At 45.0% G+C, this 18,814-nt stretch overlaps 1 protein-coding gene across 1 annotated transcript; it reads right to left on the bottom strand.

Annotated features, from left to right (window-relative positions):
- Positions 1-3,475: 3,475 nt before the first annotated feature.
- Positions 3,476-4,423, bottom strand: LOC102463780 (olfactory receptor 52M1-like). Its single transcript, XM_006136689.3, has one exon. It carries the CDS (start codon positions 4,421-4,423, stop codon positions 3,476-3,478), a length of 948 nt encoding a protein of 315 aa, XP_006136751.3.
- Positions 4,424-18,814: the final 14,391 nt, after the last annotated feature.

The raw sequence follows: 18,814 nt of genomic DNA, 5'->3' as shown, positions 1-18,814 counted from the left end.
AGCTGTGGGGGACAGGACGTCTGGTCCAGGAGAGCTGGCAACCCTGGAGCAGGGCATGGAAAGAGGCTCACCTGCTGTCTCAGTGCTATAGGCTGGTGATGTGAGCACAGGCTGGAGAACAGCAGCTACATGAATAGTGTACCCATAGTCAATGTACCTGACACCAATTATCTCGGGTGGCCCCACAATATAAGGACGATGGGAGAAACTGCGACTGTGAGGAGTTTGAGGGTCGACAGGGGCTCTCTCAGGGTTTGATTTAGAGGGTCCTTACAAGACCCAATAAATCAAATACTGGAAAATCAACCTCTAGAGCATCGATCCTCCCAGATGTGTAGATGTGTGCTCTGTGTTTTGAAATGGCTTAACCAACACCTCCTGCCTTCTTACCAACTCTGGGGAGGTTCCATTCCACACCCTACACTGGGCAGAGACACTGGAGAAAACTGGCTTTATATAGAAACTTGTTCCACCCTTTTTCCATCTGGGCAAGTTATTGTTATGGCTTTAACGATCAACCTGATTATACACAGTTGCCCCCAGCTTCTGTGTTCAGGGCAGGGAATTTGTTTATGAGCAGAAGCAGGGTGATTAGGACAATAAAGGACTAATCATTAAATTTGGGTTTGGTCCTGCTTTGGGTAGGAGGCTGGACTCGATGACTCCTCAAAGATTTTCGAGCCCCAGGATTCTATGAGACTATGATTCTCCCTTTCAAATATAGGAAGGAAGGATACAAATACCCGGTGAGAATGAAAAGAAGTAAATAAACGGTGTCCCTCAGAGATCTATACTGGGACCAGTGCTGTGCACCATATTCACAAATTATCTGAAAAAAGGGCTAAACAATGAGCATATGTCTACACTGTACGGTTATTTCTGAATAAACTATTCTGGAATAGTTATTCTGAAATAGCTTATTCTGAAATAGCATGTCTACACTGCAGGGAAGCCTCAAAATGAGTGAGAGGCAGGCTTCCCTAATGTAGTCGTGATATCTCGATTTAGAGGCCCAGGAGACACTGGGGGAAAAGAACATAGAATGGCCCTGGTGAGGGGCTATTTTGAAATAGCAGCAGTGGTGCATTTACACACAGCTTATTTCAAAATAATTCTTCATAGAATGAGGTTTACAGATTTTGGAATAAGCCATCCGTTATTTCAAAAGTATTTCGAAAGTATTTTGAAATAACGGAATAGCTATGTAGACGCTTGTGTTGTTATTTCAAAATAAGGCCAGCTATCTCAAAATAACAGTGAAGTGTAGATGCACCCATAGGTGGCAAAATTTGGAGATAGAAAATTAAACAAAATTCTTTAGTCCAATATAGACCTAGAAGAGTTGAAAAGAGATCTCTGAAAACTCAATGATGTGGCAACCCAATGGCAGATGAAATTCAGTGTCGATCAATTCAAAGTAATACACATGGTAAAATATAATCACAACTATGCATGCAAAACAACAGGATCTCAATTAGCTGTTATCCACAAGGAAAGAGAACTTGGAGTCATTGTGGAAAGTTCTTTGAAAAATCTGTGTAATATTCAGAGTCAATGAGAAAAACTAACAGAATTTTGGAAATTATTAGGAAAGGGATAGATAACATGAGAGAAAATATCAATTGCCTCTCTAAATCCATGGCACACCCACATCTAGAATACTGCGTACAGATGTTGTCACGCCTCAGAGAAGATATATTTTGAGGGGGGAGGGATAGATCAGTGGTTTGAGCAGTGGTCTGCTAAACCCAGCATTGTGAGTTCAATCCTTGGGGAAGCCATGTGGGGCAAAAATTTGTCACAGATGTCTCTTAGTCCTACTGTAAAAGCAGGGGACTGGACTCCATAACCCTTCAGGGTCCCTTCCAATTCTAGGAGGTAGGCAATGTCCATTAATTTTTTTATATATATTGGATTTGGAAAAGGTACAGAGAAAGGTAAAAAAACAACAACCCAATTTGAGGTGTGGAACACCTTCCATCTGAGGAAATATTAAAAAGTCTAGGGGATGACTAAGGAAGGACATGATAGACATTCTAGAAAATCATGACTGGTGTGGAAACATTGAATATGGAAATGTTTACTCCATCACATAACACAAAAACAAGGGGTCATCCAATGAAATTAAAAGGCAGCAGATTTAAAAGAAACAATATAAGTAATGATTTCAAAAGTTGACCCGTGAAACCCTTTGACTTGGGAATTTGTGAAGGCCACGTGTATAACAGGATTGCACTGAGAACTAGGCTTTTCAGCTCGGATAGGGAATGATGAAAGAGGGACATGATGGACATTCTAGAAGATCATGACTGGTGTGGACACATTGAATAAAGAATTGTTTACCCCTTCATATAACACAAAAATTAGGGGTCACCCAATGAAATTAAAGGGCAGCAGATTAAAAAGAAATGACATAAGTAATTTTTTCAACAGTAGACCTGTGAAACCCGTTGACTTAGGAATTTGTGAAGGCCAAGTGTATAACAGGATTCCATTGAGAACTACGTACGTTAATGGGCAATAAGCCTGTCAATGGTTATCAGGCAGGATGGGCAAGAAACCAACACCATGGTCTGTGTGTCCATAAATTCTGTTTTCCAGAACATGGTAGTGGGTGACAGGTGATGAATCCATTTATGATGTCCATATTCCATTCATTCCTTCTGAACCCGTTGGCATTGGCCAATGTGGGAAGATAGGATACTGGACCAGATGTACCACTGACTTTCCTTAGAAAGGTCATGGTGACATAGACACCAGAAGAATCTACCCTCACCCTGCTATAGACCCCACAACCATCCCAGAGCCAAGGTAGACCCAAGTCCTGAAAGAGTCTTCCCACAGAGTTAGTAACAAATGAATGACATACATTAAAAATTTAAAACTAAGTAGAACTTTCCACAAGATGTAAGAACATTTTTATACTAGAATTTAATGGTTCTTATATTTGTTTTTCTCTCTTTGATATAGGAATGAGATACAGCACCCATTTTAGTTAATTGCTAAGTTATATGACAAAAAAGAGAGTTTTTGAGTGCCGAAGTTGCTCCTTGAATCATGGATAACAATATCACACCTATCAGCATCTGGAATGTCTCCCTCAAAGCTTCTCTAGGGAAGGAGTGACATGGACATAATCAAGTGAGTGACAAAGGGAGAGGAGAAGAGCCGAGTGGCAGGTGTGGAGCCATTTTGGGAAGAGGCAGAACAGGTGCGGGTCTTTGGTGGAATTTGAAGACCATCAGAGGAGGCCTTAGAGGACTAAAGTAACAGAAATTAGGAAGGTCCATTCCGTGAGGTGCACACAGAAATATTCCCCAGTGTGTCACATTGGTACTACAAAGTAAGGTCCAGAAAGGGATTAATGTCTCCTTGAATGTCCAGGCAAGTGGTTAAGGGAAGACAGCCCGGCACCATGTCTCCAGCCAGCTTTCCATAGTCCTCCATCTGAGAGTTGACGTAGGAAGAGAAAACTTTAGCTTCCTTTATCAGTAAGGAAACGTAGCAGCCTGTCCCGAATCTGTTTGGTCCTCACCCCATAGATGATGGGGTTCAGCATGGGGGGAAACAGGAGGCACACATTAGCAAAGAGAACATGGAAATACAAAGCCACATTCTGGCCAAATCGATACGTGAGGACAGAGAAGAAACATGGGATGTAAAAAGCTAAGATGGCACAGAGGTGGGAGCCACAGGTACCAAAGGTCTTAAGTCTGGCGTCTGTGGTGGGGAGGCTGAAGATGGCCCTGAGTATCAGGGTATACGACACAGCTATAGAAAGCACATCAAAACCTATCAGCAAGATGGCTGCAAAGAGGCCATAGTAGCTACTGATTCGGATGTCGGCACAGGCCAGACTCACCACGGCTGTGTGCTCGCAGCATGTGTGTAGGATGACGTTGGTTCTGCAATATGGCCACTGCCTCGCCAGCAAGGGACAGGGCAATGTGTTCAAGCCACCACGCAGCAACATGGCCAGGCCAATCTTGCCCACAATGGGGTTGGTCAGGATGGTGGTATGTCTCAGGGGATGGCAGATGGCCACATAGCGATCCAACGCCATGGCCACGAAGATCCCAGACTCCACTGCAGTGAAGCAGTGAATGAAGAACATCTGGGAGAGGCAGGCACTGAAATTTATCTCTCGGGAATTGAACCAGAAGATGCTCAGCATTTTGGGTACAGTGGATGTGGATAGAACAAGGTCGGTGGCAGCCAGCATGCAGAGGAAATAGTACATGGGCCCATGGAGACTCGGCTCCATCTTCACAATGAATATGATGGTGAAGTTACCGAAGAAGGCGATGGCGTACATCACACTGAAGGGGATGGAGATCCAGACATGGGCTGCCTCTAGGCCAGGGATGCCCAACAAGATGAAGGTGGAGGGGTTGGGGGAGCCAGTTGCATTGGAATGTGTCATGGAATCACGGTGAACGTCTCCAACTCTGAGGCAGAACGTTGTTTCCTGTACGTACCGAAGGTTCTCTTCTATTCCTGTTTGCCCAGGGTTTAAGTTGATGGACGCAGTACAAAAGCCTAGATGGATAAACAATATTAATAAGATACATGACATAAACCACTAGAGGCTACTCTCATGGGTGAATCAATTTGGTCACCCTTCATACACTAGGAAATTACATTTTCATTATTCAGAGTAATGGATTATGAACAACTAACTCTACTAATGTCAATGCCGTTTCTTATCATGTTCCGTGTGTCATGACTTCCTGCATTTCTTGTGGAGGAGACCTTAAAAAGCACTAGATGGCAATATGAGTCTGGAATCTGGTTATCCATCATTGATGCATTGAGAACCAGGCTAGAGGATCCATGCTCTTGGGAGTTCCCGATGCACCTGCTTGATAAAAATCTGAGATTGGGCAAAAAACAAAATCTTTGTGGCACCTTAGTGACTAACAGAATTCGTAGGGCATAAGCTTTTGTGAGTAAAACTCATGAAATGGGTTTTACTCACCAAAGTTTATATCCTGAAAAATCTGTTAGGCCATGTCTACACCAGGAGATTAATCCAAATTTACTAAATTTGACTTCTGGTTACTCCATATTAGAAAGTCAAAGTTCTATGACCTCCTTTAATGTAGATGTGCTACCTCGGACTCAGAACGCCAGAGAGCATTCTAGGGAGCTGTGGGAGGCCCCCCAGAGGACAATAAGTTTGAATAAGTGGCACCAGAGCATCCACACTAACGTTATTTTGGACTTACATGTTTGGGAATAACATTATTACTCATGTAATGTAGGAGACAGAGTCTGAATTCCATGGCCCCTTATTCCAGAAAAAGAGACTTGGTAGTGTGGACTTACAAATTCAACCTTGCTGGAGCTAATTTCAGACTAAGGTCCTTATGTAGACCTGGCCTTAATCAGTAAGGTCTACCCCTCTGAGATATAATCTTTATCAAGACTGGTATCAGAGAAAACATCCCAACTAGAACACACCTCACAGAAAAGTTCATGGATTCACACAGGGAATGTCGTGCCTGACCAATCTGATTAGCTTCTATGATGAGGTAACTGGCTGTGTGGATCTAGGAAAGTCAGTGGATGTGATATACCTTGACTTCAGCAAGGCTTTTGATACGGTCTCCCGCAATATTATTGCCAGCAAGTTAAGGGAATGTGGATTGGATACATGGACGGTAAGATGGATAGAAAGATGGCTAGAAAGCTGGGCCCAGCGGGTAGTGATCAACAGCTCAGTGTCAGGATGGTGGTCGGTTTCTAGCGGAGTGCCCCAAGGTTCGGTTCTAGGACCAGTTTTGTTCAATATCTTTATTAATGATCTGGATGAGGAGATTGATTGCAGCAAGTTTGCAGATGATACTAAGCTAGAGGGAGAGGTAGATACGCCTGAGGGCATAGATAGGGTCCAGAGTGACTTAAACAAATTAGAGGATTGGGCTACAAAAATCTGATGAGGTTCAACAAGGACAAGTGCATTCAACAAGGATGGAAGAATCCCAAGCATTGTTATAGACTGGGTACCAACCAAGTAGTAGTTCTGCAGAAAAGGACCTGGGGTTACAGTGGATGAGAAGCTGGATACGAGTCAACAGGGTGCCCTTGTAGCCAAGAAGGCTAATGGCATATTAGGCTGCATTAGGAGGAGCATTGCCCGCAGATCCAGAGATATCATTATTCCCCTTTATTCGGCTCTGGTGAGGCCACATCTGGAGTACTGTGTCCAGTTCTGGGCCCCCCACTACAAAAAGCATGTGGATGCATTGGAGAGGGTCCAGCGGAGGGCAATCAAAATGATTAGGGGGCTGGACCATATGACTTATGAGGAGAGACTGAGGGAGTTGGGTCTGTTTAGTCTGCAGAAGAGAAGAGTGAAGAGGGATTTGAGAGCAGCCTTCAACTTCCTGAAGGGAGGTTCCAAAGAGGCTGGAGAGAGGCTGTTCTCTGTAGTGACAGATGGCAGAACAAGGAGCAATGGTGTCAAGTTGTGGTGGGAGAGGTCCAGGTTGGATATTAGGAAAAACTATTTCACTAGGAGGCTGGTGAAGCACTGGAATGGGTTCCCTAGGGAAGTAGTGGAGTCTCCATCCTTAGAGGTGTTTAAGTCTCGGCTTGACAGGGCCCTGGCCAGGTTGATTTAGTTGGGATTGGTCCTGCGTAGAGCAGGAGGCTGGACTTGATGACCTTCTGAGGTCTCTTCCAGCTCTATGGTTCTATGAAAAGATTTGGACCTCATTCTCTGAGTCTCCATGGAAACACCTGGTTCTTCACAGTAGTGTCCCAAATAAATATAATGTTTGAATGTCTAAGGAATATGGGAGGGGGGGTGCTCAATCTCGGTTACCCAAGAACACAGCAGAAAAAAAAGGGAGTTCCGAAAAGGCTCTGAGAATGGGGGAAGCTGTTATATGTGCAAAGCCTGAATAAAAAAAAAAGGAATTTTCTTGTAGCACCTTAGGATACCTCTACACATCAAGGCAAAAGTCGAATTAAGTTACTTAACTTCAGCTATGTCAATTACTTAGCTGAAGTCAAAATAGCTTAATTCAGTTCTTTGGCACAGTCTAAAGGAAGTTGAAGAAAGAACACTCTTCCTTTGACTTCCTTTACTCCTCATGAAATGAGAGTTACAGAAGTTAGAGTAAAAATCCTCCAGCTCAAAATTATTTGTAAATAATGGCTTGCTATGTAGACACACTCTTTATTATTTCGGAATAACATCAATTATTCCGCAAAAATGTTGCTGTGTAGATGGACCCTTGGAGACTAAGGGTATGTCTATACTTGCAGCCTATTTCGGAATAGGGCTGCAAATGTAGGCATTCAGAATTGCAAATCAAGCCTGGGATTTATATATCATGCGCTTGATTTGCATCTTCCCGGCCGGGCGCCATTTTTGAAATTGACAAACCCGGAATAACTGCCCGTTTCTACACGCAGCAGTGAAACGGGTATTCAGAATAAAGCCCTAGTTCGAAATACCTGTTATTCCTCCTGCAATGAGGTTTAACAGGTAGTTCAAAATAGGGCTTTATTTCAAACGCTCGTTTCACTGCCGCATGTAGACACAGGCAGTTATTCTGGGCTTGTCAATTTCAAAAATGGCACCCGACCAGGAAGATGAAAATCAAGTGCGGGATATTTAAATCCCAGGCTTGATTTGCAATTCTGAATGCCTACATTTGAAGCCCTATTCCGAAATAGGCTGCAAGTGTAGACATACCCTAACAAAAATAGATAGATAGATAGATAGATAGATAGATAGATAGATAGATAGATAGATAGATAGATAGATAGATAGATATCACAAGTTTTTGTGGGCACAACCCACATCAGATCAGTGGAGCAACAGGGACAGAAACCTCAAATTTAAAGCAGAAAAAGAAGGAGAGGGGGAGAAAAAACCCCGTCTATTAGGCTACTTCTAGACAGTGGGGCTATTTTGTGATACCAAAAGTATCCTGAACTACCAATTCCATGTTTTTAAATGCACTCGTTATGTCAAAATATAGTTTGAATATATTTTGAAATAGCGAGCGCACTATACTGGCCTCCCTAAAACCATTGTTTCTTGGGGGTTAAGGGGCCTGTTGGAATAGCGCTTTATTTTGAAATTTGGAAAATCATGTAAAGGGAAATCCTGCCTTACTAAACTACTAGACTTTTTGAGGGAGTCAACAAGCATGTGGGCAAGAGGGATACAGTGGATATAGTGTACTTAGATTTCCAGAAAGCCTTTGACAAAGTCCCTCACCAAAGGCTATTAAGTAAAGTAAGTTGTCATGGGATAAGAGGGAAGGTCCTTTCATGGACTGATAACTGGTTCAAAGAATAGTGATAGAAATGTAGCCGTGTTAGTCTGGGGTAGTTGAAGCAAAATGCAGGACAATGTAGCACTTTAAAGACTAACAAGATGGTTTATTAGATGATGAGCTTTCGTGGGCCAGACCCACTTCCTCAGATCAAATAGTGGAAGAAAGTAGTCACAACCATATATACCAAAGGATACAATTAAAAAAAATGAACAAATATGAAAAGGACAAATCACATTGCAGAACAGAAGGGGGATGCGGGGGGGTGGGAAGGGGGAGGAAGGAAGGTAAGTGTCTGTGAATTGCTGATATTAAAGGTAGGGAGAGTGGGATGTTTGTGAGTTAATGGTATTACAGGTGATAATTGGGGAAACTGTCTTGGGAATGGGTGAGAAAGTTCAAATTCTTGTTAAGTCCTTGTTGGCAAGTGTCGAATTTTAACATGAATGACAGTTCAGAGGATTCCCTTTCAAGTGCAGATTTAAAATGTCTTTGTAGCAGAATGCAGGTGGCTAAGTCATTTAGAGAGTGTCCTTTCTGGTTAAAGTGGCAAGAAACTGTTTTCTCTTTGTGATCTTGTCTGATATCTGTTTTGTGGGCATTAATCCTTTGGCGAAGTGTCTGAGATGTTTGTCCAATGTACATAGCAGACGGACACTTTCGGCACATGATAGCATAGATTATATTTCTGGATGCGCAGGCAACCCTGGTACCTTCCCTTGCAACAAACCCCGTTGCCAGCTTTGTCCACATATTCATTCTGCTGATACCATTATTGGACCTAACCAAGTGAGTTATAAGATCAAGAACACATATTCCTGCGCATCCAGAAATATAATCTATGCTATCATGTGCCGAAAGTGTCCGTCTGCTATGTACATTGGACAAACATCTCAGACACTTCGCCAAAGAAAGGACACTCTCTAAATGACTTAGCCTACCCTTAATGACCCTACCTTTAATATCAGCAATTCACAGACACTTACCTTCCTTCCTCCCCCTTCCCACCCCCCACATCCCCCTTCTGTTCTGCAATGTGATTTGTCCTTTTCATATTTGTTCATTTTTTTTAATTGTATCCTTTGGTATATATGGTTGTGACTACTTTCTTCCACTATTTGATCTGAGGAAGTGGGTCTGGCCCACGAAAGCTCATCATCTAATAAACCATCTTGTTAGTCTTTAAAGTGCTACATTGTCCTGCATTTTGGTTCAAAGACAGCAAACAAGACTAGGAATAAATGGTCAGTTTTACAAATGAAGAGAAGGAACTAATGTGGTCGTCCAAGGATCTGTCCTGGGAACAATCCTACTCAACTTATTTATAAATGATCTGGAGAAATGGATAAACAGTGAGGTGTCAAAATTTGCAGATGATACTAAACTGCTCAAGATTGTTAAGACCAAAGCAGACTGTGAAGAGCTTCAAAAAGATCTCACCAAACTAAGGGATTGGGCAACAAAATGGCCAATGAAATTTAATGTTGATAAATGTAAAGTAATGCCCATTGGAAAACAGAATCCCAACTATACGTACAAGATGATGGGGACAAATTTATCTACAACTACTCAAGAGAGAGATCTTGGAGTCATTGGGGATAGTTCTCTGAAAACATCCACTCAGTGTGCAGCAGCAGTCAAAAAGCAGAGAGAATGTTATACATTTTTAAAAAAGGGATAGCGAATAAGACAGAAAATATCTTATTGCCTCTCTATAAAACCGTGGAACGCCCCCATCTTGAATACTGCATACAGATGTGGTCACCTCATCACAAAAAATATATATTGGAATTGGAAAAGGTTTAGAAAAGGGCAAAAAAAGTGATGAGGAGCCTGGAAAGAGTTTCATATGAAGAGAGATTAAAAATACTTGGACTTTTCAGTTTAGAAAAGAGGAGACTAAGGGGGAATATTATTGAGGTTTATAAAATCATGACTGGTGAGGAATAAGTGAATAAGGAAAAGTTATTTGTTTATTCCCGCAATATAAGAACTAGAGGTCACCAAATGAAATTAATAGACAGCAGGTTTAAAACAAACAAAAGGAAGTTTTTCTTCACTCAGCACACAGTCAACCTGCGGAACTCCTTGCCAGATGATGTGGTGTATCAAATTGGAGATTTGTGTCTCAAATTAGAGATTCAAAATTAGTCTCTCAGGTGCTACAGGGCCACTCATTGTTTTTTTAAAAAGTTGTTTGAATTTACAGATAAACATGGCTACCCCTCTGAAGTTACTTCTAAACTTGCTCCCTAGTTTGAGCTAGGGATGCAAATGTAGCCGACCGAAATTGCTAATGAAGTGGGGATTTAAATATCCTGCGCTTTATTAGCATATTCTCGCCCGCACATTATTCTGCTGGCCAGCTGATTCGAGCCTCATTTTTTGAGGAGTAACGTTAGTTCAAACCAAGGGGTTTGATTAGAACTAACCGGTCCAGGAGTGCACTTCCTGGTTCGAATCAGCTGGATCTATCTACCCCGATAGATGTCTCCAGTGATGCAGATTCCACAACCCCCCTAGGCAACTTATTCCAGTGTTTCACCACCCTGACAGGTGGGAAGTTTTTCCTAGTGTCCAACCTCAACCTCCCTTGCTGCAGTTTAAGCCCATTGCTTCTTGTTCTATCCTCAGAGGCCAAGGAGAATGAGAGGGAGGTGAAGCACTGGGATGGGTTCCCTGGGAGCGGGGAGGGGGAATCTCCATCCCTAGAGGTGTTTAAGTCCCAGCTTGACAAAGCCCTGTCTGGGATGATTGAGTTGGGGTTGGTCTTGCTTTGGGCAGGGGGCTGGACTCGATAACTCCTGAGGCCTCTGCCAGCCCTGGGATTCTAGCTGACTCTCTTGCCCCATTAACCACCAGAGCCCTGCAAAGAAAGGGGAGGAGACGACAGTCTCTGGGCATTGACACACAGCTGGCTCCTGAGGTCTTCACTCCGTTCCTGCCCAAAGAGAGCTTTTGCCTCAATGGTGCCTGAACAAACCACAGGCCTCCACCTCAGACTTTGGCTTTGCAGCATAAACCTGCTAATTCCTGCCATCCCTGCACCATGGAAATGTGCCTCCCTTGGGCCGGAGGCATCAGCTGAGGGCACACAGCCAAGCGGGACAGTTTGGCCAGTGACACTGGCGCACACACGCCTGGTGGCAAAGCCTCTGGATAATCGGTGGCCGTGCAGAGTGGAAAGCGCTTTCCTTCCGAGCGCGCCCACATTGCACTGGGTCTGTGGAGCAGGGAAGCACCCCAGAAGGAGATGGTACCTGTGAATTCTGAAAGGGACGTGTCTTCTCTGGGAATCCCCCTCAGACAGCCGCCTCCGTCAGCCCAGCCTCTGCAGCAGCCTCCCATGACGAGCGCCACTGGGGTGAGCACGGTTTATAACCCAGCTCTGGGCAGTCCCAGTGGGGTTCATTCGGCCTCCAGCAGAGAAGAGATCTGGATGTTAATAGGTGGGAGACCAGCCTGTTGGCACCTCCCTGGTGTTCATCCAGCTCTAGGGGTAAACAGCAATTAAGGGACGGTCCCACCGGGAGAGGAGAACTCCTGGGCTCTCCGCTGAGTCAGAGCGGAATTGGTTGCTCTGGGCCTTTGTGCATATTGCAAAAACTGTTGTTGGTTGGTAAGAGAACTCGGGTTAACATTAGCTGCCCACAGGGTCTTATACTGTGTGAATCCTAGGACAGCTCGATAGACTGTAGAGCTGGAAAAAGATGACCAAGGGCAGACATGAGAACCTTCTGCAGTATGGAAGGATCTTCAAACCCCCTAATTAATTTTGAAATAGCGGTTTGGATGGGTAGCCGGCTGTTATTTTGAAATAACTTTGCTGTGTAGACATACCCTCAGTGTCTGTAGCTGAGGGGCAGCACATGGGGCATGGAGCCATTGCTGTCCATAACAGCTGCTTCCAGGAGTGGTGCAGGACCGGGGCAGGAGTACGCCTGCATTAACCCTGCTGTTCCACCACCCAGACGCTATCTCAGTTAAACGGTGCCCAGCCAGAGCCTGTTTCCTGAACCCCTGTCTCAGCTCTGAACCCCCTCCTGCACCCAACCTCCTGCCCCCGACATGAGTCCCCCTGCTCCCAAACTCCTCCCCAGAGTTCACACCCTGAAACCCCTCCTGGACCAATAGCACCCACCCTTGGCTAACCCCGGAGCCCTCCCATACTCTGAACACTTTGGCCAAGACCAGAGCCTGCACCCCAACTCCCTACCCCAGCCTTCTGAAAGTGAGTGAGGATGAGGGGGCAGGGGGATGGAGTGAGCAGGGTGAGGCCTCAGAGAAGGGATATAGCAGGGATGGGAAGGAAGTGGGGGAAAGATATTTGGGTTTGAGGTAGATCTTACATTGCACTCACAGTGAACTAGTGATCTTGTGCTTTAAAAGGTTGGAGATCCTGGCCTAAGAGGATTTGAATCAAGCAGTGTCTTTCCCTGATGTTGCTCCCACCTTGTTATAGCTTCTGGCATGTGACGGGAACTTCACTTTTCCACGCAAAATTCCTCAGCACAGCGAGGGGAAATCTCCATGCAGTAGATGGAGGCCAGCGTCACATGAGGTGGTCACATGCCCTTGCGTGCTTTCAAAACTTTAGGTAAAAGAAAATGAGACTTGTATTGAAGTAGGACAATCTTATTCAGGGAAGCAGAATCTTTCCACTAATACATTACATGAGATACATTGTATAAAACACATCCTCATCACATCACCATAGTAAATATGGGGGTGCCATGGGGTTGCTTTGGGGCACAGGGTGTTACACCTTCCCCGTTCATTTACTGCAGGAGTGGGTGTCACCGACGAAGGGCATGTCTTCACTTGCCATATCAGAGATTGATCTTCTGGCATTCGATTTAGAGGGTCTAGTTAAGACCCGCTAAATGGAATGCTGAGATGGCTCCAGTCAGCACTGATACTCTTGGCAGATGCGAGGAGTCAGGGAAGCTGACTTGAGCATTTGCTCCTGTTGGCCTCCTTCTCTGAAAATGCCAGAATCCAGATAGCCACATACACAGCCAGGATCACTCAAGAGACCACATCACTGACAAAGCTGTTGAGCATCTGCTGACAGGCGCTCCTGTAAGACAAAACAAACATAGACTGTTCCCTCCTCCCCAATCCACCCTCTTTGCAGGAAAGGGAGTGGTAACTCATTTTAAAGCTAGCAGTTTTTATTCAGACTCACTGACATCCAAGTCTTGTCTAAGACTGACCGAGACTATCTCCCTTCCATTGTTTGAGCTGTGAGGAGTGAAACCCCTTCAATATGCTTTTCTTTCCTGACTGAGTTTCTACCTGGCAGACAGTGGGACTAGCTTTGTTACAGATTCTGACAGGTCCTGTCCAAATTGGACTAAGGCTGTGTGCTTTTTCCTTTACCTGTTGATACATGACCATATTCCCTATCTGCCAAAATAAAGATATTTTGGCCCTGGAAAGGGTTCAGAAAAGGGCAACTAAAATGATGAGAGGTTTGGAACGGGTCCCACATGAGGAGAGGTTAAAGTGACTGGGACTTTTCAGTTTAGAAAAGAGGAGACTAAGAGGGGATATGATAGAGGTCTATAAAATCATGAGTGGAGAGGGCCGATAAAGAAAAGTTATTTATTAGTTCCCATGATAGAAGAACTAGAAGACACCAAATGAAATTAATGGGTAGCAGGTTTAAAACTAATAAGCGGAAGTTCTTCTTCACAAAGCGTGTTGTCAACCTGTGGAACTCCTTGCCAGAGGAAGCTGTGAAGGCTAGGACTATAATAGGGTATGTCTACACTACCCCCCTAGTTCGAATTAGGGGGGTAATGTATGCATACCGAACTTGCTAATGAAGCCCGGGATTTGAATTTCCCGGGCTTCATTAGCATAAAGCCGGCGCCGCCATTTTTAAAACCCGGGTTGTGCGAACCCCGTGCCGCGCGGCTACACGCGGCACGGACTAGATAGTTCGGATTAGGCTTCTATTGATAAATTTGTGTGATTGTGTAAGTTAGGTCGAACATGGAAGGACACAGGGAGGTACTGGGTACAGACTGTAAGCCAAAGGGGAGTATTGGAACATCTTAATAAGAAATGTCTTGGTACAAAAACTCCCTAAAAACTAATGCACATACCAACCTAGGTTCAGGACTGGGTCGAAATTGACAGCATGAAGGATAGTAAGTGAGCCACCCTTCCATAAGGTGAGGGGTGGTAACTAGGCAACACAGGGTGGTATCCTGGTACGTAAAGAAATGATGTAAGTTGTTTGTACCTGTCTATAAAAGGACACCGCAAAGGGTGCTCTCCGGCCGACCTTGGGGGGGAGGCGCACTAGGCGCCTGAACGGCAGGTGTCATTGCCTAAACTTACAGAATGCACAGTAGCTTAACTTTGACTAACTGCTGTTATTATCTGATATATGGCAATAGGCCTGCCCGGCGTTGGTACCTTGTCAACGCGGGCCATAGTGCCCAGTGGTGTAACATTGTACTGATCTCTGTTACCAACTGGCAGAACTTCGCATTTGACAATAAACCTGCTCGATTGATTTCAAACCTTGCCTGCATCTGTCGTTTCTGGGGCCTCTCAGAGATCTCTTGTGTTGACCCAAGGGCACGGGGTCTAACGCTCTAGATAAAGGGAGTACCGATTGTTACGCACGCAGCCGACAGTTTAACAACGGAGTAGAGGTCCTGTCAGGAGCGCGCCAGGACAACCCTGACCCGACGACGCTGACACTGACAGTCCAGACCACCGAAGGTACCGAGGTGCGAAAACACCGAGGTACGACAGCATGATTTTCCGAAAATGCTTTTAACGGAAAAGTTTTCTGTTAAAAGCATTTTCGGAAAAGCGCGTCTAGATTGGCAGGACGCTTTTCCGGAAAAGCACTTTTTGCGGAAAAGCGTCCGTGGCCAATCTAGATGCGCTTTTCTGCAAAAAAGCCCCGATCGCCATTTTCACCATTGGGGCTTTTTTGTGGAAAACAGTACTGTGCTGTCTACACTGGCCCTTTTGCACAGAAGTCTTTTGGGAAAAGAATTTTGCCCGAATGGGGGCAGCATAGTATTTCCGGAAAAGGGGCTGATTTCTTACAATAGATTGTTAGTGCTTTTCCGGAAATTCAAGCAGCCAGTGTAGACAGCTGGCAAGTGTTTCCGGAAAAGTGGCTGATTTTGTGGAAATATTTGCCAGTCTAGACACAGCCCTCATGTGTGGCCAACAGCCAGCTGCCTGTAATCGGGTGAAAGTTTTTTCTACTCCTCCATGTCCCCCTTTCTTGAGCGAGGGAAATCATTTCTGATCTTAATGCCGTGGGAACCACCCAGACTGCTTCTGGTTCCCCTTATCTGGCTGCTAAGATTAAGTTTGCTTCATTTTGCCACACCTTCCTCTCCCAGTGGTTCCCCTTACTTACTAACTCTGCCAGGCTGGAATCTGGTTTTGTAGAGTTATTAAATCAATGTGTTCTGAATGTCCCTTTCTGGGTGCTGCTAGAGGAGCTATGTCTTTTCCATTTCCTGGTTGCCACTGTTTTCCCTCTCTGGCTCCCCTCTTTGCCTCCTCATCTGCCCGATTATTCCATTTTGACTCCTTGGTCTCCTTCTTGACTGCCCTGACTTTTCCCACATGTAGCACAGTGTCCTATGGCTCTGCCAATGTCCAGACATATGTCAGTTTGTCTGCATGGGCTATGGGCTTCCCATCTGCGGACCTCATCCCTCTCTTCTTCCATTCAGGGACCCAATCCACCAGGGACCGGAGGACCCAGTCTGAGTCAGTGAAAATAGCTACCTTTTGTGTGTGTGTGTGTGGGTGGGTGGGTGGGGGCATTCAAGGGCTACTGCTATGGCCACTATTTTTTAAATAAATAAATAAAGATTGCCTGTTTCCTAGAATGGACATGGAGTTGAGTCCAGTCCCCTGCCTTCTCAGCAGGACCAAGTACCATTCCTGACAAATTTTTGCCCCAAATCCCTAAATGGCCTTCACAAGGATTGAACTCACAACCCTGGGTTTAGCTATCCCTCCCACTCCCTGCTACTTGGGCAGAATGTGGGGTCCACCATCCACTCAGCAACTCACCCGGAGGCATTTTTACAGCAGCAAAACCTGCCTGCAGATGGCCAGTCTCATAAAAACAAGAGCCATCCACAAACCACACTACATCTGCTATTTCCTGCATTTCATTCAGCACAGCCCCTCCCTTGTAGCACGGTGGCTCCTGAGGCCGTGTTTCAGATAACGGGCATTCATGCTTTTCTTCCTCTATTAGGAGGCCATAAGGAACTGGAGACAACACCGGGGGTTTTCTCCAGAGCTACATTTTTGTTTAACAAAGCAAGGGTCCATTTTGCCAGTCGGGGGCTGGAGACACAGCCATGGTTGATCTTCCCAGTGGGTACATACGTCACTAGGGAGTGGGTTGTCTTTAACAACACAAGAGACAATCCCACCAGATATTCCCAGTGTCTCAGTGCCCAGACAAGTGCTAGAACTTCCTTTCCACATGGAGTGAATCCCTTTTTTATCTCACTCAGGGTCTTGGAGGCATAGGCCACAGGTAGGAGACCTTTCGCATGGTTCTGGCTTAGTATAGCTCCCATCCCTTTGTCTTTGGTTGCCAACTGTACTGCAAATGGTTCTCCCACCAGGGGGTAGGGTAGAGGTGGGGTTTGAGCCGGAACTTGTTTTAGCTGGGTCATGGCCTCCTGTTGCTGAGAAGCCCAACTCCACTCTGCTCCTTTCTTCAGTAGTTCATGCAGGGGAGCTGCTTTTTCTGAAAGGCCTTCAATAATGTCTCAGAGCTTCAGGGGTAGCTGAGTTAGTCCGTTACAGAGAAAAACAATGGTCTGATAGCACTTTAGGTTACATCTAGACTACAGGCTTTTGTCAACAGAGGCTTTGTACTGTCAACAAATCCTCTGCCGACAAAGAGCGTCTAGACTACAGCCAATTGTGTTGACAAAGCAAGCCGCTTTGTCGACAGAGAATGTAGACGCTCTCTTTTGAAAAAGCACAGTGTGGATGCAATAGCGCCTTTTGTCGACAAAAGGTGTTATTCCTTGTAGAATGAGGTTTACCGCCATCGACAAAACTGCTGCGTTCTGTCAACTTACTGTTGACAGAACTTGGTGGTACTGTAGATGCAGATATAGTTTTGTCAAAAAAGTCCACTTTTCTCAACAAAACCTTGTAGTCTAGACACACCCTTAGGGTGTGTCTAGACTACCTAGTTTTGTGGACAAAAGTGGACTTTTGTCGACAAAACTATACCAGCGTCTACACTACCGCTGAGTTCTGTCGACACAACGTCGACAGAACTCAGCAGTTTTGTCAACGCTGGTATACCTCATTTTACGAGGCATAACACCTTCTGTTGACAGAAGGTGTTATTGCCTGTAACGTTGCGTCCAGACTACGGAGTTCTGTCGACAAAGCAGCTTGCTTTGTCGACAGAACTCAATGTGTCTGGACGCTCTTTGTCGACGGAAGTTTTGTCAACAGTATCTGGCGACAAAACTTCCGTCGACAAAACGCGGTAGTCTAGACGTACCCTTATAGACTAACAAAACATGTAGATGGTATAATGAGCTTTCATGGGTACAGCCCACTTCTTCAGATGACCGGAGTATGAGTAGGGAATATGAAAACTCAAAATAAATAGGAGAATGGAAAGGGGGAGTAGAGAAAGATGCTCTGTCTCCCACTGCCCTTCCTTTTTCTTAAAGTATCTGGAGAATGGGTGCTAAACCTAAGCAGATAAAAATCAGTCAGTAGATAGATTGCTAAGGCAGGAAGGATACCACTCAGAAATCTGTTAGGACCTTAAGTGGTAGAGTCCCACCAGCCTAAATCTCGGTTGAGTCCCTGAAAATAGCATCCTGGCCACCATGGATGTAGAAGCCCTCTACACCAATGTTCCACACAAAGACGGATTACAGGCCATCAGGAACACCATCCCCGATAACAGCACTGCACACCTGATTACAGAGCGCTGCAGTTTGGTCCTCACACACAAGTACTTCCAGTTCAGAAACAATTTCTATCTCCAAATCTTTGTTCCTACACTATAGGGTTGGGGTTTTTTTGTTTTTTGTTTTTTTTTACAAAAGGGAGCAATGCATTGTGCCTCATTGAATCCCTGTAGAGTTTTTACTTCAGCTGGAGGTCCAGACAGGCTTTTGTTTGGGGTATAATCAAGGAATATGTGGCACCTGAGTCTACCAGTAAATTCTGTCCGAGGGCCCCTCCTGCAAACTTCACACAAACAGTGAATCTCCCCCATTCATCCGTATTTAATTGTGTTCTGCCAGCTTTGCTAGGAGCTCAGGGTTAGGCAGACTGTCTATTGCTTCCTTTGACTCGTATTTCAAGAGCCGCTTCCAAATTTCCCCCCACCATGGGTCTGGGGTTCTGCCTCACCCCTTAAGAGGTCTGTCTCCCCTCTCCTTTCCCTGAGTGCTATTTGGGGTGGTTATGGCAGCCATCTTCTCCGGTTTCTTTTTAGGAGTGTGAAGGTCTTTTTGAACCTC

This window comes from Pelodiscus sinensis, chromosome 1 (genome assembly GCF_052426305.1).
Source record: "Pelodiscus sinensis isolate ZL-2025 chromosome 1, ASM5242630v1, whole genome shotgun sequence".
Lineage (NCBI taxonomy): Eukaryota > Metazoa > Chordata > Testudines > Trionychidae > Pelodiscus > Pelodiscus sinensis.
This window is presented reverse-complemented; position numbering and strand designations above follow the sequence as displayed.